The sequence below is a fragment of the Hyla sarda genome, chromosome 2 (assembly GCF_029499605.1).
Source record: "Hyla sarda isolate aHylSar1 chromosome 2, aHylSar1.hap1, whole genome shotgun sequence".
NCBI classification, from domain to species: domain Eukaryota; kingdom Metazoa; phylum Chordata; class Amphibia; order Anura; family Hylidae; genus Hyla; species Hyla sarda.
Window position 1 is genome coordinate 192,192,307 of NC_079190.1, and position 24,380 is coordinate 192,216,686.

General features: G+C 41.9%; 1 protein-coding gene across 1 annotated transcript in view; it reads right to left on the bottom strand.

The window, feature by feature from the left end:
* The window catches only part of GCC2 (GRIP and coiled-coil domain containing 2), a 99,317-nt gene that overhangs the window by 61,183 nt on the left and 13,754 nt on the right, over positions 1-24,380 (bottom strand). Inside the window, exons 6-12 of the mRNA XM_056556026.1 lie at positions 20,911-23,553; positions 18,749-18,815; positions 17,225-17,325; positions 12,293-12,391; positions 9,495-9,614; positions 3,568-3,732; positions 1,886-1,990 (exon numbers count right to left, since the gene is read on the bottom strand). Coding sequence (XP_056412001.1) covers positions 1,886-1,990; positions 3,568-3,732; positions 9,495-9,614; positions 12,293-12,391; positions 17,225-17,325; positions 18,749-18,815; positions 20,911-23,553 — 3,300 coding nt within the window. The remainder of the gene's footprint in view (positions 1-1,885; positions 1,991-3,567; positions 3,733-9,494; positions 9,615-12,292; positions 12,392-17,224; positions 17,326-18,748; positions 18,816-20,910; positions 23,554-24,380) is intronic.

Sequence of the window (24,380 nt, forward strand, 5' to 3'; positions counted from 1 at the left end):
CCCAGCCTTATACAGGTGTCGAACAACTGATTAGAAGGAAAAAGAAATTCCTGGAAAACTCCTCTACACATCCCCCAGCATCCCACTGCAATCTTAATATCTGCACAGGACAGGGTCTGAATTGCATATTAAAAGGGGTTTCTTAAACCCTCCCACTGTCAGCTTGTGTCCCGCTACTGTCAGTGAGGACAAGCTGGGAGTTGTGGTTTTGCTAATGCTAGGGGAGATGTGAGCAGACAGCATACTGAGGGAGGGGGCGGAGACCTGCACAATGAGGCCACGCCCCCTCCCTTTGAGAGGAATTCAGACTAGTGAGCTAAATTAAAAGTGTAATAAAAAAAAGAATAAAGGTGCTAGACACATAAAAATTAGATGTACATGGTCAGGATTAGGTACTGAGTGATATATTAAAAACAATGTTTTTTTGTTGGATCTGACGGGTACGCTTTAAGGCGTGATTAATGTAAGAAAAAAAGGGCAATTTTTAGTTTTTCAGCCATTTTCCAGCCGTTTATTGGTGAAAAATCTATGCAAAGCAAAAATGTATGGTGTGCAAACATGCAAAACATTTATGTTGTGTAAACATGGCCTATAACCATGTAAGCAGTAAGAAATGTGTTTTCTGTTACCAATGAGGAGCAATCAAACAGGTCTATCTATATCTAAACTTTTGTGTAGTATCACAAGTGGCTTAGTCGCTGCAACTCTCCCTGCAAAAAGGAAGAAAAAAAAAATAATCTTCTCTACATGCCATGAAAAATATCCAGTGGAAATTGGCCCGTGGTGTGGTTTTTAAATATGCAGCATGCCAATTGTTGTATCGGATCATGAGTTTTTTTTTCAGATTCTGCTACAGCTATGCTGGGGCTCTGCAGCAAAATCTGTGACGCGTATTAGGCTGCGGATGCGCTGCTGAAGGACCGCTGTATGCTACCTTTACAGGTGCCTGCTCGGAGCGGCAATCCCCCGCTGCGAGCAGACACACTGCGATGTGCGAGTCGTCACGCTAATGCGCAGTATACTCGCACATCGCGGCTGCTCTCTGCCGAGTTCAAGGAGCAGGGGGAGCGGCCGCGATGTGAGCGAATACACCACGCATGCGCGGCAACTCGCAGCAGTATGTCTGCCCATAGCGGAATATTGCCGCTCCGAGCAGGCACATCTAAAAGGCACCCTGTAGGGGTCCTTCAGTGGCGGAACTGCAACGTAAAATATGCTGTGGATCCGCAGCGTAAAATACGCTGTGGATCCGCTCGTCTGAACGTACCCTTAGGGTACATACACACGTGCATATTCTCTGTTGCAGATTTGCTGTTGCAGATTTTGCTACCCGTTGAAGCCAATGGGCAGCAAAATCTGCAGAAGCAAGTCTGCAGCAAAAATATGCATGTGCGAACGTACTCTTAAAGTGGTTATCCAAAATTAGAAGAACAAAGCTGAATTCTTCCAAAAACAGAACCATACTTGTCCAATGGATGTGTGTGGTATTTCAGCTCCATTCCCTTGAAATGAATAGGGCCAATGTGCAATTCCAGACACAACCTGAGGACAGGTGAGGTGCTGTTTTCAGAAGAAATTAGCTCTGTTTACCAAAAATACCAATAATATTACAACATAAGACCACAAACCCACCCCAAATTAGTGCAAAACCATTCTGAAGATTCTGCTGTGGAAACGTTGTGGATTTTCTTCTAAGACAAATTTGCAACATTCCTGCAGCTTGTGCCACCACTCTTACATTAAAGCTCATGCAACATTAGGTCCAACAAATGAAAGCATTTTCTAAGGCAACAAGCTGCAACCCAAATATAACTTCACCAGTACATGTTAGGAAATAGAGAAAAATACTTTTTTTTTTTTTACAGTTTTTTTAGGGGAGTTTTACCTTTCTGACAAGTTCAAAGTCTTGTGTGACTTTCTGAAGTTGTTTTCTCTCTTTCTGTAGCTGTGCTTGAAGATCTTCAACCTGCTTTTGGGTACAGTTTTGCTCCTAAAATGAAAAGATGTCATATATTCTTAATCATTGCTTTATATAAATAAGGACCTGTCCAATATCAATAATAACCTTCTATTGTGTCAATTCCCCATAAAATTATTAACTCTAAACGTGTAACTAAAATAGAGAAACAGAAACATCCGCACATTCACCATTTATATTTTGATCTACTTGCTTCTCAGCATAATAATATCAAAAACTAACAGGTTGTTTGTATACATTTTGATCAAAAAGTACAAGCCCACTCGTCAGGTCAAGGCCACCTATTCAGACTGGGCCCCTAACCTAACACTGGTGTAGCACCAGGCAGCGACCATTGCCCCCGCGACACCATGCCCACAGGGGGAATGACCCAGTGGCCAGGCAGCCCCATTGCTGCCTGACCAAGCCCCCTATTCCACCCCTCAGACAAAACATCACAGAAACAACGGCTGCCACAGAGAACCACACCAGTGTGAACACCTACAAATGCTCCATGCTAGGGGCCTTGACATGATGAGTGGGCTTGTACTTTTTGATCAAAATGTATACTAACAACCTGTTAGTTTTTTTAAATTATGCTGAGAAGCAAGTATATACAAATGGTGGATGTGCGGCTATGTTTCTCTATTTTTGTTCTAAAAGTGTACCTTTCACTTCACACCTTTTCATTTTATTTACAAAATTCAAGCAATGTTAAAGATATTTTGTAGTTTACTTTATTACTGTTATTGGCCTCCTTGTGTGTAAGATGTGGTGCCCCCCCCACATTCATTCCACAGGCAACAGCATGGCTGCCCAGTCTGCTCGCTATCCCTAAATAGATTTACCTGATGTCATACACAATGCTAGTCACAGGTTGCATCAGGTAACCTTAGAGATAGTGGGAGATCTCCAGGAACAGGCGAGTGCACACTGTAGGTGTGTCTATGTCATTCCCTGCTACTTCTCATTGTCTCAGATACACAGCTAAGCATGGGCAGTAGCAGGCTGTTCCCGATTCCCTCTCTCTCTCTAAAATGGTATACCAAATGTTGTACCCAATGCTCTCTGTTTCTAGCATCAGGCAAAGCACTGGGTAAAGTTATTAAGAAATAGAGAGCACTGGGACCAGCAGCAGACACAGTACACAGCTGCATAGCAATGCCATTTCAAGAATTGTGTGTGCGCGACGGGGGAGAGGTTAAAAGTACATTGAAAAAAATAATCATTTTGTACATTTAAAAAGAAAATGATACAGAAGCCTCTTTTCTTACAAAATCATTTTGTTGCATTCCTCCGGGAATTGTACAATTTAACTGTCAAAAGGGACATTACCAGTCACCTTGCCAATAGGCTGTGTCCCTGCCTACCCCAACACTGTCAACATGGATAGCAGTACATATAAGAAAATGTGTCCACCCATCTATTTTATCCCCCAAAATAAATCAGTACAAGTATTTATTATTAAATCAAAATCATTTTTTTCTCAAGGTAAATTCTCTCCCAGAACAGATGCAAACGTTATTCATGCATTTATGCATCAATGAGTATTTAGAATAAGATGTTAGATTGTAATACATCAATATACTTTTACTGCACATAACATTTACCTTTACTTTCTGTTCTTTTATTAACTTTTCAGCTTCCAAATCTTTCTCCAGTGCCGCTTTAGCTTTCTGGGTTTCCAGTATTTGTGCCTCAAGTAACTTGTTGTTGGACTGCAAAGTTTCCATACGGATGACTAGGTCTTCATGGAGAGAGCTTATTTTTTCTTGCTGAAATACAAAAGAAATGTGTGTATTGTACAAGGTGCTTTCATGAATACATATACTATTTGGTTATGATTGTTTTTGGAGCGACTATATTACTCTACTTTATCACATCAAAACTTTACCCAAGTATTATTATTACCCAAGACACTTTCTTTTATATTTTTTTTTTACATTGCTACTTGCAACACATTGTTTCTGCATACACATTGATTGAGATAAATGCACCAAATGTATTTTTATGGATATCTGTTGTGGGACTTTGTTTTCCCCTATTAATAGTATTAACATTTATGCTGGAAGTTGTTGTTTTGCAATAACTGGAGGCACCCTGGTTGGGAAACCCTGCACAAAGGGCTAGTGAGCCTAGCTTCCACTATTCTCCAATACTAGACTGGAAGTGTTTTTTTTTTTTTTTTTTTTTTTTTTTTAGCATTTGATCTTGCTGCTAACATAAATAGCACACATACATAATCTGGCGGCATAAAACACTGTTTTACCATCTCCTTCTTCACTTAGAAACAATGCATAATAATATTCTTTTCACATATTTGGCTCCTCTTCACATTTTTCACTGTTAAACTGACTACACAAGGAGCCACTTCTAATGCAGATTTGAAGCACATACTTTGGTCTTGCAGGGAACTGGTGCGACATCAACGGCTTGTTTTACATTTCCTTTGCTGATAATATGTGTACACTAGGGATCAACAGATATTGTTTTTTTAGGGCTGATACCGATAATCTGTGGCCTTTCAGGCAGATAGCCGATAGCTTATACCGATATTCCGGTATAAGTTATTGGCTATTTCTTCACCCCCAAAGAAGCCACTGCAGATCATTGATTTAAAGCAGGCGCTTTAAATCAATGAACTGCAGCGGCTTTGGCTGAATCAGAGACCACCGCCGCCACCCGCTTCTCTCCCCCCTGCCTGTCCGGGGGTCCTCCCAACCACCGCCGCTGCCCCCCAGCCATCCCCCCCTACCCCCGCACACCGCCCCTGCCCCATTGCCTCCCCTATCCCTGGTTTTATAATTACCTATTCCCGGGTCCGCGTTACTTCTGGCTCCCGTCCTGAGCTGTCACCGTGCGCACTGACGGTGACGTCACGTTGAGGACGCCACTGCGCAGCGCACAGACCCCCGGAACAGGTAATTATAAAACCGGGGATAGAGGAGGAAATGGGGGCGGTGCATTATCGGCAAGGTAATTGCCGATACCGATAACGTCAAAAATCGTGAATATTGGCCGATAAAATCGGCCAAACCGATAATCGGTCGATCCCTAGTGTACACCATACTTTCTCATGTATGTCGCGTTGCATACTTTGTTAAAATATTTCTAAAAAAAAAACTGGTAAAAAAGAAAAAATTGTAAATGCATTTTTTGGTACACCAAGTGATCATAGGATCAATAATCCATAAACTTTGAGGGTAGGATCACACATTGAGCATCCGCAGCCACTTTTCCGCAGCTAAAATTCAACTTCTGCTTGAAGTCAATGTGTAACAACGTAATCAGCTTGCAGATTTTTTTGCAGAAGCTGAATTTCTGATGCGCTACATGTGAACCTACCCTTAACCCCTTAAGGACCCGGCCATTTTACACCTTAGGACCTGGCCATTTTTTGCACATCTGACCACTGTCACTTTAAGCATTAATAACTCTGGAATGCTTTTACTTATCATTCTGATTCCGAGATAGTTTTTTCGTGACATATTCTAATTTAAAATAGTGGTAAAATTTTGTGGTAACTTGCATCCTTTCTTGGTGAAAAATCCCAAAATTTGATGAAAAATTAGAAAATTTAGCATTTTTCTAACTTTGAAGCTCTCTGCTTGTAAGGAAAATGGATATTCCAAATATTTTTTTTTTATTCACATATACAATGTCCACTTTATGTTTGCATAATAAAATTTACATGTTTTTACTTTTGGAAGACACCAGAGGGCTTCAAAGTTAAGCAGCAATTTTCCAATTTTTCACAAAATTTCTAAACTCACAATTTTTCAGGGATCAGTCCAGGTTTGAAGTGGATTTGAAGGGTCTTCATCTTAATACCCCACAAATGACCCCATTATAAAAACTGCACCCCCCAAAGTATTCAAAATGACATTCAGTCAGCGTTTTAACCCTTTAGGTGTTTCACAGGAATAGCAGTGAAGGAGAAAATTCACAATCTTCATTTTTTACACTCGCATGTTCTTGTAGACCCAATTTTTGAATTTTTACAAGGGGTAAAAGGAGAAAATGTTTACTTATATTTGTAGCCCAATTTCTCTCGAGTAAGCACATACTTCATATGTCTATGTAAAGTGTTTGGCGGGCGCAGTAGAGGGCTCAGAAGCGAAGGAGCGACAAGGGGATTTTGGAGAGTACGTTTTTCTTAAATGGTTTTTAAGGGGGCATGTTGCATTTAGGAAGTCCCTATGGTGCCAGAACAGCAAAAAAAAAAAAAACACATGGCATACCATTTTGGAAACTAGACCCCTTGAGGAACGTAACAAGGAATAAAGTGAGCCTTAGCACCTCACAGGTGTTTCACGACTTTTGCATATGTAAAAAAAAATAAATAAATAAACAAAATTCACTAAAATGTGTGTTTCCCCCCAAATGTCAAATTTTTGCAAGGGTTAATAGCAGAAAATACCCCCCAAAATTTGTAACCCCATCTCTTTTGAGTATGGAGGAACCCCATAAGTTGACCTGAAGTGCACTACGGGCGAACTACAATGCTCAGAAGAGAAGGAGTCATATTTGGCTTTTTGAGAGCAAATTTTGCTCGGGGGCATGTCGCATTTAGGAAGCCCCTATGGTGCCAGGACAGCAAAATAACCCCCACATGGCATACCATTTTGGAAACTAGACCCCTTGAGGAACATAACAAGGGGTACAGTGAGCATTTACCCCCCCCACTGGTGTCTGTCAGATATTTTGAACAGTGGGCTGTACAACATTTTTAATTTGCACAGCCCACTGTTCCAAAGATCTGTCAGACACCAGTGGGGTGTAAATTCTCACTGCACCCCTCATTACATTCCGTGAGGGGTGTAGTTTCTGAAATGGGGTCACATGTGTTTTTTTTTTTGCGTTCGTCAAAACCGCTGTAACAATCAGCCACCCCTGTGCAAATCACCTCAAATGTACATGGTGCACTCTCCCTTCTGGGCCTTGTTGTGCGCCCCCAGAGCACTTTGCGCCCACATATGGGGTATCTCCGTAGTCGGGAGAAATTGCATTACAAATTTTGGGGGGCTTTTTCCCTTTTACCTCTTGTCAAAATGAAAAGTATAGGGCAACACCAGCATGTTAGTGTAAAAAAAAAAAAAATAATGTTTTAAACTAACATGCTGGTGTAGACGCCAACTTCACCTTTTCATAAGGGGTGAAAGGAGAAAAAGCCCCACAAAATGTGTTAGGCAATTTCTCCCGAGTACAGCGATACCCCATATGTGGCCGTAAACTGTTGCCTTGAAATACGACAGGGCTCTGAAGTGAGAGCGCCATGCGCATTTGAGGCCTGAATTAGGGATTTGCATAGGGGTGGACATAGGGGTATTCTACGCCAGTGATTCCCAAACAGGGTGCCTCCAGCTGTTGCAAAACTCCCAGCATGCTTGGACAGTCAACGGCTGTCCGGCAATACTGGGAGTTGTTGTTTTGCAACAGCTGGAGGCTCCATTTTGGAAACAGTGGCGTACCAGACTTTTTCATTGTTATTGGGGAGGGGGGCTGTGTAGGGGTATGTGTATATGTAGAGTTTTTTAACTTTTTATTTTATTTTGTGTTAGTGTAGTGTAGTGTTTTTAGGGTACAGTCACACGGGCGGGGGATTACAGCGAGTTTCCCGTTGCGAGTTTGAGCTGCCGCGCAAAATTTGCTGCATCGCAAACTTGCAGCCTGATACTCTCTGTAAGCCCCCTGCCCATGTGAATGTATCCTGTACATTCACAGGGGGGACTTCCAGCTGTTGCAAAACTACAACTCCCAGCATGCACAGTCTATCAGTGCATGCTGGTAGTTATAGTTTTGCAACAGCTGGAGGCACACGGGTTGGGAAACACTGAGTTAGGAAACAAGACAATGTTTCCCAACCAGTGTGCCTCCAGTTGTTGCAAAACCACTACTTCCAAACATTCTCAGGCATGCTGGAAGTAGTAGTTCGGCAACATCTTTAGAGCCAGATGTTGTCGAACTACAACTCCCAGCATGCTTGGAGTTGTAGTTTTGCAATATCTGGAGGACTACAGTTTGCAGACCACTAATACAGTGGTTCCCAATCTGTGTCCTTCCAGATGTTGAAAACTACAACTCCCAGTAGCCAAAACTGTCCAGGCATGCTGGGAGTTGTAGTTCTGCAACATCTGAAGGGCCAGATGTTACAGAACTACAACTTCCAGCATGCCTGGACAGTAAGGGCATGCTGAAGATGTGTAGTTTTGCAACATCTGGAAGGGCACAGTGGTCTCAAAACTGCGGACCTCCAGATGTTGCAAAACTGCAACTCCCAGCATGCCCGGACGCCAAGGGCTGTCTGGGCATGCTGGGAGTTGTAGTGTAAGGGGACCAGATGGAGCAGTCCAGATCGCTTTACGGCGGTCTGGACTGCTGCAAAGGTCCCGCAACGCCTCCGCCACCGGGATCCGGGTCTTCAGGGACGAGGTAAGTACCGGGGCCGGGCCCCAGCACTCCCCCGTCCCCCGCCGCGTCCTCTGGTCTTCCTCCCGTTCTCTTCGGACTTCCAGGGGCCGGGCAGGGCGGGAGGAAGTAACCGCCCCCCCCCCCCCCCCCCCTGCGGTCACAGGGGATAGGAGGGGATAGGAGGAGGTGGCAGGCTTGCCACCACGCTTCTATACTTCAGCATGGTCCTGGCTGTCTGTGACAATCAGGATCATGCAAAATTACCGGGCGGTCAGGTCCCAGAGACCCGATCAGCCAGGTAACGCTGCAGATCGCAGGGGCGATTTCCCTCGCGATTTGCGACGATCGCCGACATGGGGGGCAGACATGGCCCCCCCTCGGCGTTTGCCCTGGATGCCTGCTGAAGCATTTCAGCAGGCATCCGCTTCCCATCTCTGCCTGGCAGAGACTGGAGAAACACCAGGACGTACTAGTACGTCCTGGGTCCTTAAAGCCCTGGGTGCCAGGACGTTCTAGTACATCCTGGGTCCTTAAGGGGGTTAAAGGGGTACTCCGGTGAAAAACTTCAAAAAAATATCAACTGGTGCCAGAAAGTTAAACAGATTTGCAAATTATTTCTATTAAAAAATCTTAATTATTCCTGTACTTATTAGCTGCTGAATACTACAGCGGAAATTCTTTTCTTTTTGAAACACAGAACTGTCTGCTGACATCACGAGCACAGTGCTCTCTACTGACATCTCTGCCCAGAACAGCATATGTTTGCTATGGGGATTTCCTTTTACCCTTGACAGTTCCTAAAATGGACAGAGATGTCAGCAGAGAGCACTGTGCTCATGATGTCAGCAGACAGCTCTGTGTTTCAAACAGAAAAGAATTTCCCCTGTAGTATTCAGCAACTAATAAGTACAGGAAGGATTAAGATTTTTTAATAGAAGTAATTTACTAATCTGTTTAACTTTCTGGCACCAGTTGATTTAAAAAAAAAAAAAAAGTTTTTCACCGGAGTACCCCTTTAAGAGTTCAAAGCCGTTCTCCATAGTGTACTCCAAAATGCCCTTGAAAAACTAAAATTCAATTGTGAACAAAGCATTATCTACAGTAGTAGAGCATAAAAAGGATTCACCTCTAGTGTGGCAGTTCTCAGTTGACGTGAAAGGTCTTCCAACTGGTGCTCTGCTAATCTGACTTTCTCCTTCTCCAATTCCAGCAACTCTACTTGTTTGTCATACTCTCCCAGCAGATTCTACAAGAATATAACCAACAATTAACACTTTTAAAGGGAACAACTGGAACTGCAAATACATATGACAATTTTATTCCATTGTGGAGGCCAGGATTACAGCCTTTGCCCATTTTTCCTAATATGGTTTTAGTCATGTAGGAATACACTTCTTTCTACAAAACATCATGGGGGTGATTTATCATTAGGTGTAGACACAGATCTACCCCTTTACACTGCTTGTCTAATTTACACTCTTGCTCAAGATTTACTAAAGTTGTGCACGCCTTTGAGAAATGTCTTTCAAATACAGAAAGCCCCCCCCTCGCTCTACTGTGCACTCCTTCTCTACCTCACACTCCACAGAGCTGTGGCATTTTCCCTCTGTACACTGCTCACGTAGCTAGAAGTGCTGGAGCAGCAGACTGTGCCAAACAAAACTCTGCACAATAGTAAAATCATAAATCTTTATAAAGTGCACAGGGGGGGGGAGATTCTCAAAGAATTTTGTGGCAAAAAAAAAAAAACTGTTTTGGCACGAAAAGTATCGACCACATTTTCTAAGAGCTTTGTGCCGCAGTTTACACTGTTCACGTCAGTTTTGAAGAAGTGGGCGTGTCCATGTTTATGGTCTGCTTTACATTATATTTTCAAAGGGGTGAGAGTCCAGTTTACATAAAAAATTTCAAACCAGCTTTTTGTAGAAATGAGAGAAATGGTTGTAGTATTATTGGTTTTGTTTCCTTCTCGTTTTATATACATGAATGCATAGGACTAAGTCAGATTTGGCGGATTGCGATGATGAACAACGTTTTTTTTAAATGTCAATAAAAGGGTTAATGAGGGCTGTGGGGGAGTTTTTTTTTTTTTTTAAATACATTTTTTCTTCAATATGTAGTGTTTTTTATAATTGAATTTTAAGGCTAAGTAGTGGAAGCCGTCTTGTAGACAGAATCCATTACTAAGCCGGGGCTTAGCGTTAGCCCCAAAATCAGTTAGCACTAACCTCCAATTATTCCTCCCCGGTACCCACCGCCACAGGGGTGCCAGGAAGAGCAGGTACCAACAGGCCCGGAGCATCAAAAATTGTGCTCCTGGGCCTAGGCGGTAACAGGCTGGCGTTATTTAGTCTGGGGAGGGCCAGTAACAATGGTCCTAGCCCACCCTGGTAATGTCAGGCTGTTACTGCTTGGTTGGTGTCTGGCTGATAAATAAATAAATAAAAATGTCATTATTTAAAAAAATAAAATAAAAAAATACATAGGGTTCGCTATTTTCAGCCAGATACCAACCAAGCAGCAACAGCCTGACGTTATCAGGATGGGCTAGGATCATTGTTACTGGCCCTCCCCAGCCTAAATAACGCCAGCCTGTTTTTGGATGCTCCGGGGCTGTTGGTACAGGCTCTTCCCCGTTCTGGGGTAATAATTGGAGGTTAGCGCTAGCTGATTTTGGGGCTAACGCTAAGCCCCGGCTTAGTAATGGATTCCATGAGTAAGTCTGAAAATTTAATTATAAAAAACACAAACACATTGAAAAAAAAAACTTTAAAAAAAAAAACACTGGTCATCGTCGCAGTCCACCGAATCTGACGTAGTCCTCTGCATTCAGGTATCTGAAATGAGAGGAAAAGAAAAACAAGAAATATGGGTTAGTAAATTTTTTGCGCTCTCCCCTGGGGAGAGCGGACATAGTGCAGTGTGTTCATAAACAGGGAGCCTCCAATTGTTGCTAAACTACAAATCCCATCATGGGGGCTTTAGTTAAGCAACAGCTGGAGTCTACCCGTTTGGGAATACACTGATAGAAAGGCTCTGTTCCCATTATGCAAAACGCATAATGAGAACAGAGTCAGACCTGGACTGTGTAGCTCGATCTGTCCCTCTGCCCTTGGACTACTACCCCCATTATGGGACAGGGCCTGTCCCTTGATGGGAGTAGTTCTAGTACGGCAGCACTGAGGGATGGCACTTGCACATACCCTGGCTTGCGGGACTTTTATGACTACTGGGATTATGAAATGTGACAGCTGTATTCAGGAGCCGGCGGGGAGCACAGTGTAGCCACATGTGCCGCCGGCTTGTTAACTTAATAAATGCAGATCGCAGTGGGTCTCCGGAGAATGACCTGCTGCAATCTGCTCCTGGACTATAATTCCCATCATGACCAGAGTATGTCCGTGATGGGAGTAGTAGTCCTAACTGACCCAAAATAGTCCCGCAGCCAGGGGGGGAGGGGGGTGATGTGCAAGTGCCGTCTCTCAGCGCTGCGGTACTACAACTACTCCCATCATGGGACAGACTCTGTCCCATGATGAGAGAAGTTGTAGTTTAGCAGTGGTGAGGGACAGCTCCTGCATCCCCCGGCTGTCTCGGTAGACCACTTTCCTACATGTCCTTTTTGATGGTGTATTTTTGTGTTAAAAAAAACGCATTTGCGCAAAAAAATTTGTCTAAACAAAAGATAACGCATATGATAAATTAGTATCCACTGTAGAATGCATTCCACAATACACTAAAAAATAGAGTACTTGCTTTTTGCTCTATCAAATAAGATGCACAAAAACTCAATGAAAGTCACTGCGCAGATTTTTGCGCAAAAAAATACACATGAAAAAGGGGTAAACTCAATGATATATCTCCCCCCATGTCTCTATATTACCCAAATGTGAAATAACTTTAACTAATATAAAGGTCTTTTACCCGATAACTTTCTGCACCTTGAACAACATCCTTCATGGAAGCGGTCAGTTGCTGCTTTTCTGCTCTTACTCGCTCTAGTTCTTCTTTTATTGACAGGACCTTAAAGAAAATGTACAAAAATAAAGAGACTAAATTAACATGAGATCAATGCAGCATATTTCTCATTACTGAATACCCTGGATTTAATTTTACAAGGACTTTCTTGTTAAAAGGTGGATTACAATGATCAGTGATATTTCTAAGTTGAATTTATATGACATTTAACTGTCATTTCACTAAACTCTTGAAAAGTTTGGATCAGTGGGGGTCTGGGTGCTGAAACCCCCACCATCTGGGAGAAGCATCGAGCTGAACTCCATTTTTTCTCACGCATTGAGGAAAGCCTTTGGGGGAATATTTACCATTGTATTTAGAGCTATTATTTGTACTTACATTTGCCTTTTTTGTGTGCCTAGGCAAGTTTGTATGAGACGTTAACTCCTGACACTAAAAAGGTTAAAACACGCTTACTCAAGTTATTTTTGCATTTTCAACTTGCAGTGGTAACGGATTTATGAAATGCAAATGTCGCATGAAATGTCGCAAACCACGTAAACACTGCAAATCTACACCAGCCCTGAACTGGCTTAACCCCTTAAGGACTCAGCCCATTTTGGCCTTAAGGACTCAGACAATTTAATTTTTACGTTTTCATTTTTTCCTCCTCGCCTTCTAAAAATCATAACTCTTTTATATTTTCATCCACAGACTAGTATGAGGGCTTGTTTTTTGCGTGACCAGTTGTCCTTTGTAATGACATCACTCATTATATCATAAAATGTATGGCGCAACCAAAAAACACTATTTTTGTGGGGAAATTAAAACGAAAAATGCAATTTTGCTAATTTTGGAAGGTTTTGTTTTCACGCCGTACAATTTATGGTAAAAATGACATGTGTTCTTTATTCTGAGGGTCAATACGATTAAAATGATACCCATTATTATATACTTTTATATTATTGTTGTGCTTAAAAAAAATCACAAACTTTTTAACCAAATTTGTACGTTTATAATCCCTTTATTTTGATGACCTCTAACTTTTTTATTTTTCCGTATAAGTGGCGGTATGGGGGCTCATTTTTTGCGCCATGATCTGTACTTTTTTTTGATACCACATTTGCATATAAAAAACTTAATACATTTTTTATAATTTTTTTTTTTATAAAATGTATTAAAAAAGTAGGAACTTTGGCCTTTTTTTTTTTTTCCTTTCACGCCGTTCAACGTAAGGGAACATTTTATTTTAATAGTTCGGACATTTACGCACGCGGCGATACCAAATATGTCTATAAAAAAATTTTTTTACGCTTTTTGGGGGTAAAATAGGAAAAAACGGACGTTTTACTTTTTTATTGGGGGAGGGGATTTTTCACTTTTTTTTTACTTTTACATTTTTTCTTTACACTTGAATAGTCCCCATAGGGGACTATTCATAGCAATACCATGATTTCTAATACTGATCTGTTCTATGTATAGGACATAGAACAGATCAGTGTTATCGGCTATCTTCTGCTCTGGTCTGCTCGATCACAGACCAGAGAAGGATGCCGGGAGCCGGACGGAGGAAGGAGAGGGGACCTCCGTGCGGAGTTATGAATGATCGGATCCCCGCAGCAGCGCTGCGGGCGATCCGATCATTCATTCAAATCACGCACTGCCGCAGATGCTGGGATCTGTATTGATCCCGGCACCTGAGGGGATCAGCAGCCGCGCATGACACGGGCATCGCTCCGATGCCCGCGGTTATGCACAGGACGTAAATGTACGTCCTGGTGCGTTAAGTACCACCGCACCAGGACGTACATTTACGTCCTGCGTCCTTAAGGGGTTAAAAAACTGGCTGTGAACAGCATTATGAAAAAAGTTTAAATTTTTTTTTCCGAAACAGTCTTTTTGTGCAAAAAGTCTCACAGAAAGTAGTGTTCTGAAGAGATTGTTTTTTTTGCATATGTGCACCAAATTTATAAACCCCTGTGATAGTATAATAAATGTGTCACACACAAGCAAAAATAAATTACTTCACACACTTTCTAAGAACACACCATGATAAATGTCCCCCTATGAGTCTATTTTAACCTCTTAAGAACGACGCAGGATGTAAATGTACAGTAGATGCCGACGTATAAGACGACTTGGTGTATAAGACTACCCCTCCGACCGCGATGTACGGTACCTTGTAGTCCCCCCCCCACGTGTCGGCAGCTCCCCCCACACGTGTCGGCAGCTCCCCCCACACGTGTCGGCAGCTCCCCCCACACGTGTCGGCAGCTCCCCCCACACGTGTCGGCAGCTCCCCCCAACAGACATACAGCTTCCAGCCATATACAGTGTATGGCTGCAGGCTGTATGCCTGTACTGGTCTGCCCCCACAGTGTTCCGATCACCGCACCTCCGGCCCGGGTCACCATCTACTGCTATGGCCTATGGACCATAGCAGTAGGTGCCAGGACCGGGGAGTGGTGACCGGATCACTTAAGATAGCACGGCCGGTCACAGCAGCTAAAAACTAATACTGTATACTAAAAACCAAGGGGCCTCCAGCTGTTGTAAAACTACAACTCCCAGCATGCCCGGACCGCCTTTGCCGTGCTGGGAGTTGTAGTTTCACAACATCTGGAAGCACCCTGGGGTTTTTAGTATACAGTATTAGTTTTTACTTGCTCTGGCCGGCCCCCGCCTGCAGCCACACACGGGAGCCGGCCTGGGCAAATAATCAGAAGTTTTCCTATCCCGGACCTCAATACCCGCCGTATAAGACGACCCCCAACTTTTCAGAAGAAAATTCGGGGTTAAAAAGTCGTCTTATACGCCGGGATATACGGTAAGTCCTGGTGAGCTGGTACTTAACGCACCAGGATGTACATTTACGTCCTATACATAACCGAGAGCATAGGAGCGATGCTCGCGTCATGCGCGGCAGGTCCCGGCTGCTAATAGCAGCCAGAGACCCGCCAGTAATGGCGGACATCCGCGATTGCGCGGATGTCCACCATTAACCCCTCAGATGCCGTGATCATTACAGATCATGGCATCTGCAGCATTGGGACACAAACGGATTATTGGATCGTCCGCCATGCTGATGCGGCGATCCGATCATCCAGCGTGACCAATTGTACTTTGTAATGACATCTTTCATTATACCATAAAATGAACAGCGTAACCAAAAAAAAAAAGTATTATTTGTGGGGGAAAATGGATAAAATGATAGGTTCTCTTTATTCTGTAGGTCATTGCGATTAAAATGATACCCAATTTACATATAGTTTTTCTAATACTGCTCTATTTTTATAAGAAATCAAACTTTATTGAACAAAATTGGTATATTTAAAATGATCCTCTTCTGACTCCTATAACTTTATTTTGCCGTAAAAGGGGATGTATGAGGGCTCATTTTTTGTGCCATGATCTGTAGTTTTTATCGGTACCATTCTTGTTTTGATGTTTTTTTTTTTATCGCTTTTAATAAACATTTTTCTGATATATGATGTGATAAAAAAATATATATATATATATATTTTTGGACTTTGGTGTTTTTTTTTTCATGTTCACGCCATTCACCATACGGGATCATTAACATAATATTATCATAGAGCTGACATTTCTGCACCTAATTATTTTTTACTTTTTTTTTTTATAGGAAAAAGGGTTTTTTATTGGCTTATTCACTTATTAAAACTACTTTTTATTTTTATTATTTATTTATTTTTTTACACTTTTATAGTCTCCACAGGGGACTATATATTGCAATCTTAAGATTACAGATACTGATCAGTGATATGCATATGACAGACCACAGAAGACCCCATGATGGCAGCAGGAGGCGGGTAAGCAGACCTTCGGCCGCCATCTTAGCTGATCTGATCCCTGCGGCCGTGCAGCTGGCGATCAGATCAGCCACCGGAACTGCTGCAGATGCAGTGATCAATATTGATCACGGCATCTGAGGGGTTAATGGAGGACATCTGCATGATCGCTGATCTCTGCCATTACCGACGTGTCCCTGGCTGTAGATAGCAGCCAGGACCTGCGGTCTATGATGCGAGCGTCATAGGCACGGTGGGACTCAGTGTGTACAGGTACGTCCTGGTGCACCTGTGTACCTGTACGCCCTGCCTCCTCTAGGGCTTAAGCCATGCCCCCCAAAATTATCAATTTAAAATTCATTCCCTCAGCTGAAAATGCCGAAAGGGCCATTTTCGGCCGATAATTTTCGGTGGCCGTCTCTGTCTCTTTAATTTTGCAAACAATCCCTGGAAATCATGCCTTTTTGATACAGGACCATTTTTCTTAGGGGAGGAAAAGGAGGGGTGTGGATCTCCCCCTGCTCTGCTCCCTGCTGTACTTCAGTGTAGTGTATCAGCCAGCTTTCACCAATGTGATACAGCTTGCAGTCTTTTCAGAAGAGGAGCTTTTCCCATGCACAATGACAAGCAATACAAGGTGCTAAATTATTATTTATATGCAGAATGGTTTCTCTTTGGTCATTTTATGAACGTATTTCTTGAGTTTAGCACCATATAGGTTCCACATGGCTGCATTAGTTATATAGAGCATGAACTTTATGCAAAAAGCTGTGCAAATGTAAAAATGTTTGTGCAGATCTCATGACAGAGGAGAGGGAGTGGGGAGGAAACGAGCCCATCATGCTCCTGGAGAAACACCCCCACCCTCCAAGAGAAGTGCAAAAAGATTGAAAACAGTAATACATAGATCAAAAGGTATTTTACATATTAACACATGAATATTATGCATACAGGTCTTAAGGCACATTACTACACTGACTGAAGCATTTAAAGAGAAGGCAACTTGGAGAAATATCAGGGAAGTCATAGTGGTGTTGGTACATCAGCCAGTAAACACACACCAATATTTGTTTGTTTACATTTTTTATACCTCCTTTTTATAGGCGTCTAGCTCCTTCTTTGCTTTAATAGCAACTGCTTTAATCTTATTACTCTTCTCTTCTTTATCCTTAGATTCTCGCTGTAGATTCTCTGGAATTAAAGAGAATAAGAAAAATGTTTTTTTTTATTTGCCATAAAAAGGAAAAAAACTAACAAACCAAAAAATAAATCACAGTGAAAGTCTCAATGCTTACCAGTCACTTTAAAAAACAAAAACAAGAAAACAATAGAAAAACAAAAAAACCTTTGGGGTGGGGGGTTGGGTTGTCTTCTGCCCCATAGACTTATAATGAAGCAGCGAGAGCAAGATCAATGGGGATTTGAACAATGGGTACAAGAACACTAGAACTTTGAGTGGTTCCAGTTTACAAAAAGCTATACAAAAATAGTATAACAAATAACTCTCATAGGTCCAGCAGAGCCTCACTCTCTTTCACTCACTTCTTGATGATGGAGTTCTTTTATTAAGACAATTTTTGTCCATACAGGCAACTCGCTAAAGGACAGGCAAACCAAGCAAACCGGGGCCCAAATTCCTTCAAACGGCCCTGTGTCCATATGCCCTATTATGGCATATGAGCCAGAATGGAAAGCTGCTCAACGTTGAGTGCCTCCCAAACTGGCGGACTTAAGCCAAGCTTGCATTATAAGGAAAGCCATTTTAATCTGTATGATTGCCATTTAAACCTATAACTAAACCCAATACCTGGTTGGCCAAAGATTTTCCCTACAAAACCAGCTGTTTGCTGGTGGTGCTTGTAGTCCCAGCTGTTGCATTTTGAAATGGGTTCCCTTTTAAAGGGGTACTCCGCCCCTAGACATGTTATCCCCTATCCAAAGGACCTTGGTCCGCCATCTTGGATAATCGGATCCCCGCGGCAGTGCCTGCATTGCTGCAAATGCTGTGATCTGTATCGATCATGGCATCTAAGGGGTTAATTGCGGACATGAGTGCAATCGCTGATGTCCGCCATTATTGGCAAGTCCCTGACTGCTGATAGCAGCTGGGACCTGCCGTGCATGATGTGAGCACTGTCCCGGTGCTTGCGTCATGTACAGGATGCAAATGTACATCCTGGTGCACCAAGTCCTAGTGGATCAGGATGTACATATATGTCCAATGTCCTTAAGGGGTTAATTTATATGATTAGTAGGGGAGATTCATCAAAACTTGTGCAGAGGAAAAGTTGACCAGTTGCTCATAGCAACCAGATAGCTTCCTTCATTTTGAAAAAAGACCTCTGAAAAATTAGAGAAGCAAACTGATTGGTTGCTATGGGCAACTGGTCAACTTTTTTCAGCACAGGTCTTGATGAATCTCCCCCAGTGTTCCTTAAATTGGTAGAAAAGCCTATGTCTGGAGACACACACACACATTAGACGATTGACCGATACCACTGATATCAATGGGTTCAGCTAACATCCATCTAATAAGCATGGGCACATTAACATTAGGACATAGTAAGAGGGAAATTTCATAAGGCATAATAGATCACCAAATGTATTTCTGTACCCATTTTATTTTGAAGCTCTGCTATAAGAGATTTCTGTTGATTATCCAATGCTTTTGAAACCAAATCCTGAAAGAAGAAAAAAAATAGGTTTTAAAAGGTTGTGACAGGTGTTAGAGTGAATGTAAATTTGCTGCTTTTCATTACATAAATCATGAAGATGCATTATTGCCTAGACCCTACAACTTGGAGGAAACATTACATCTCAAGCTTTTAATAGCTGGGAATGCATTAAGTATTCACATTCCAGTAAGTGGTAATAAATGTATCCTCGTAATAACTTACAAAGCAACAGACATGAAAGTCATAATTATAGAAACACTATATTCCAAATGTAGCACACATCTCATGGTATTAACCCCTTGACACCATCTACAGACACACTACGCGCTTCGCAGGACTGAAGATAACTGAAGAGAACTTCAAACAGCCCATTTAACCCTTTAGTCGCTGCATCTAAATTTAAGGAGGCTCCCTCTGTCGCCTCTAGGATGCACCAAGGTTGTAATGGCATATGGTTAAGATGAATTAAAGAAATGTAAAGAGGCGTTGATTTTTCAGGTGCAAAGATTTAGTTTTTAGCATCACAAAATCATTTTTCATGTCTGCTTTGATAAGGAGAACCTACCCTGTTGAACATGCAATCTGATCTACGGACAGCATAGTTAAATGCAAGAGGAGGTGAGCAGATTAATACAGAATGTTAAGGGGAAAAGGAGAATAACCTGTAATTTACTGATTGAAATCCCAACACTTTATATGCTTTTGAAGTCCAGTAGACACTCCTACTTGACAGAGTTATTTTGGTAACTATGCATATACATTGTCAGATACTGAGTAGGATCACCGACTGGACACGCAACCTGGGCAAGGATACAAGCAATAAGTTACACATTATGCTAAATCCTCTCTCACAACACTATGTCTCAATCCGCTCAGCTCCTCCCACTCTATAACATGTCATCAGTAGAATGGACTGCATTTTCTTTGTGACATTTTCCCTTAAATATTTTCTGCTATGCGAACCATGGACAGAATGAAACAAAGACAGGCCCCCTAATTACAATAAGCTTTGTGAAGAAATCTTAGTTATAAAAGCAGTCGGAAACAGGGTAAATAGTAATTTCGGTGGTCTCTGGGCTTGGCTGACAGTTCGCTTACCATCAGTGTATAAATAGAGATCTATCAAATCAAGAGCTGCAAGGCGGGGGAAGCTATCAGGGAACACTCCTGTGACTTAAAGGGGTTTTTACTTATCCCATATCCATAAGATAGGGGATAATCACCTGATCATGGAGTTTCTGACCGCTGGGACTCCCCACGATCTCCAGAATGGGGGCCCAACTGTCTCCGCTATTTGGAGCAGTAGACAGCATGAGCTATCTGCCAATTCCCGCATTGTCTATGGGGGCACCGAAGATACCCGAGTGCTGTATTCTGGTGTCTCTGGCACTCTCATAGGCAATGAATTAGCCGGCAGACCCCTTCATACATCTGAGAAACAGTGGCCTTGTTCTGGAGATTGTGGGGTCTCAGATGTTAGATAGTTATCCCCTATCCTGTGTTACAGTGTAATTTCCCCCTTCCTTTAGCTTCTCAACAGCAGCTCAGTGCTAAGTGTAATTCTTCCATTGTTATGGTTCTGTTTTTTTCCTTTCCGCTCACACAGCACCTTGCAAACCTAAGGCATCAGTAACCATTTCTTCCCTCACATGTCATCTATAGTTGAAATTATTATTATCTGTTCCGCAATGTTTAGAAGCCCCGTGGCAGTGTCTGCACAGTGTACGCCATTCATTCTGCTGAACATTCTACATCCATTCTATGAATTGGTGGGGACACTGATCAGTATTACATCCCCTATATTGTAGATAGGGGATAACAAAATGAGAAGGGAATATCCCACTCTAAGAGCATAGTCTCCTCTGGTCATTATGCCTCTTTCCATCAACCATTATTGAGGCAAATATAAACAGTAACAGTAGTAACGTAGATAACGTATGATGCATTCAGGTGTTAAGTATATCACAGTACCAAATGCATCTGAGTGAACAATCTACATGACAAGCATTCTGCAAGAGCCAAAATATCCCAAAAATACAGTCTTTCCCATGTAGCCTAGATGTTGTTTCCTTTCATGGAGGTGTCATTTGGTGGGCCTTACCTCATCACTAGTCACTTCTTGCGTCAGAGTACCCTCTTTGTTTTCTACCTTTATATCATCTTGTGCTTCCTTCTGTACAGCATTCAGCTCTGAAGTTAAACTTTCTACATTAGAAAGTAAATCTTGATTTTCCAGTTTGGATTTTTCAAGCGCATGTTTCATCTCTAGGAGATCTCTTTGGAGTGCTTCTTTGTCTCTAAGCGTTTCCTCCTGCTCTTCCTTCAATAGTACCTTTTCTTTAGAGTAGTCACTTATTAGAGCTCTTAGCTCTGAGCACTGTATTTCATAGTCTTCATGGAGCCTCTCAAGCTGAACAGATGTCTCCTCTTTCTGTGACAGAATATTTTCCTTTTCTTCTTTTAGCTGGAGAACTGCTTTGTTAATATTTTCAAGCATTGGAATAAAATCTTGATCTCCGCTGTCAATGGTCAGTATGTCCTGAAGAATATAAAGCTGCTGCTGAAATGATTCTATATTCTGCTCTTTACTCATAAGAAGCCTAGTTATTTCATCCTTCTCCTCTGTTATCAGTTGTATTTTCTTTCTCAAGTCACCTAACTCCTCACTAGAAGCGAGACATTGACTGTGTTCAGAAGTAAGGCTATCAAAGTCTTTAGAAAGGACTGCCTTGTCTTCACTAAGTTGCAACACTTCATTTTGCCACTTTTTGGAGTCTTCCTCGATCTTCTCTTTTTCGAGAAGCAAGGTGTTTAGTTGCTGCTGGAGATTTTTCATCTCCTCCAAACTCTGCTCAGTACTGCTCAATTTCCGAGTCAACTCTTCAACGGTTTGCTCCAACTGTGCAATGAGCTTGACACGGATCTCTGCTTCCTGCTGGAAGTTCAGAGTCTTTGTCTGCTCATTCTGGAGCATTTCCTGAAGTTCTTTATTTGCTTGCTGCATGCTACAAGATATCGCAGTGTTTTGTTTAGTTGTCTCCTCTATTTTCAGTTGAAGATCTTTTACCAGTTCTTCTTTTTCACACAAAGTAGCTGTGACCTCTTCATTTTTTTGTTGCCACCAAGTAACCTTGAGGCGGAGATCTTCACTGTCAGTTTGATGGGATGATAAGGTAGATTCCTGAAGTTTCTGTGTCAGGTCCTCCACTGTTTTCTGTAGTTGTGCATTAAGCATAGCCTGGCTCTCAGCCTCTTGACGCAATGCCTCCACATTGACTTGTTCCCTCTTGTACATTTCTTGCAGTTTCTGGACCTCTTCATTGAGAACAGCTAGATCCGCATTGTGTTTAGAATTTTCATCAACTTTAAGCTGGAGTTCTTTTATAAACTCCTCCTTCTGATGCAAAGAGGTTACATAGTCTTCATTATTCTGTTGCAATTTAGCGATCTTATGTTGAAGTTCTTCATATTCTTTTTCTTTTGATGACCACTGTTCACATTTACTCTGTAGCTGATTCACGGTTTCAAGGAGTTCATTTTTATCCTTGTACGCAGCTCTCAATTTCTGCTGAAGTTCATGAACATCTGTGGCCTGCTGGTGCTTCATAGTTTCAAACTCTCGGCTGATCTTCCCAGCAGAATCCTCAAGTTCTGCCTGGAGACTGACAAACGTTTCCCGCAAGTTCTCATAGCTACTCACAGCATCATCTTTTTCTTGATGGAGTTTATCACACTGTTCTTTTAAAATCTGCGTTTCTTGGGCAATAGATACTCTTTCATCTTCAAAACGCGATGTTATTGTTTGTTTAAGTTCATACATTTCTTTCCTGTGCTGATCTCTCATGCTCTGGATATCAATGGCTTTTTGCTGGGCCAGCTGTTTATTATCTGTTTTAGTAGACTCAAGCTCTGCCTTTAATTTTTCTATTAGACTATTATACTCTTCTATAGCAAGTTGAAGTTCATTGATCTTAAATTCTAATTCTTCTCGTTCATGGAAATATTCAGTTTTCAAGTGCTGCACTTGCCTCTCCAGATTAATCTTCACATTGCTTATGTAGGTGAGTTCATCTTTTAAGAGACTTTGTTGAGACTCCAATTCTTTGACAACAAATTTTAAATGTGGGACATCATTTTCACTTTGAGATGTGACATTTTGCTCATAAGATACATCACTATTCTTCAGGTTTGATTTATTATCCTCCTGCAATATTTTCTCTTTTTCTAGAGATTGATTAATGATGTCTTGCAATGCACTTTTATCCTTCTCAGATTCCTTGGTGGAGATTTGAAGCTCGTGCATTAGGTTTGATACTTCCTCTTTGTGCCGAGCTTGTAACTCCAAAATTTTTGCATGGAGATCTTGGATCTCACAGGAGTACTGTTCTGAAGCTGCCTGGGCATCTTTGAGTTTGGCGATTCCCTCATTCTTCTCTTCTGTAACAAGGTGTACATCTTTATGCAACTTAGATATCCTTTCTTCATAGTCTTGACACATACTTTGAAGCCCTTGCTCTAGCTTTTTTATGTGAGCATCTTGCTCTTCTTGTTGGCTCAGTCTCTCAGTTAACTCTTTTTGTTTGTTAAGGGCATCTTGTAGTTCCTTCTTTAAAGTATCAATATCCTCTTTGTGATTGATTTGGGACTGTGATAGGTCATTCTTTAATACCGCTATTTCTTCTAACAGGTTATTGTTTGACTGTTCCAGCTGATGTTGAAGTTCACTAGCTCTCTTGAAAGCAGCCTATAAAACACAATGTGTAATTAAGTTAAATATGCGCTGAATTTAAAAGTTTCTAAAAATAAATAGTACAAGAAAATGTAAAAAGTAATAAAGCTTTGTGATATAACTTATTAGAGAATAATGCCTCTCTCTCTCTCTCTCTCTCTCTCTCAAGTTGTGAAAAACATTCTGCATAGATACTTCACTGTAAAATAAATCTTGAGACAACATGGCTCACTGAGGGATCAAATGACATGCTGTCGCATCTTATGCTCTTTCCCTGGCATGGATTCTGGGCCTTTATTCTCCCAGCTATTTTTTTTCTTCATTGCTTTTCAAGTACCAACTTTTTATTTTTACATTACCAAAAGCAATCTTTCCCATATCCTCTCTAAACTTGAACACTTAAAGCCAAACTGTAACGAAAAATATGCTTATGAAGCTGCACACACTGTGCACTAGGGCTCCACAAGCATATTCTAGGCATAATTTTAGTGGTACGCTAGGCTACTTTATACTTAAAGAATAAAGCTTTATATTACCCTCGGGAGTCAGGCTGACAGTCGGGGAGGCGAAGCCCGGGGTCCACTCTGCTCCTAGCCACCCCCCTTCTTTCTGCCTACGTCGCACAGTTTATTGACAGCCAGGACATCAGAGCTACACAGGGCTGCTGTCGGCAGGCAAGCCCTTCCTGTCAATCAATTGAACAACGTAGGCAGAATGAGGCGGTCCGGCCTGGAGCAGAGCGGACCCCCGGGCTCCGCCTCCATGACCATCAGCCTGACTCCTGTGGGTTATATAAAGCTTAATTCTGTAAGTATAAAGCAGCCTAGCATACCACTAAAGGT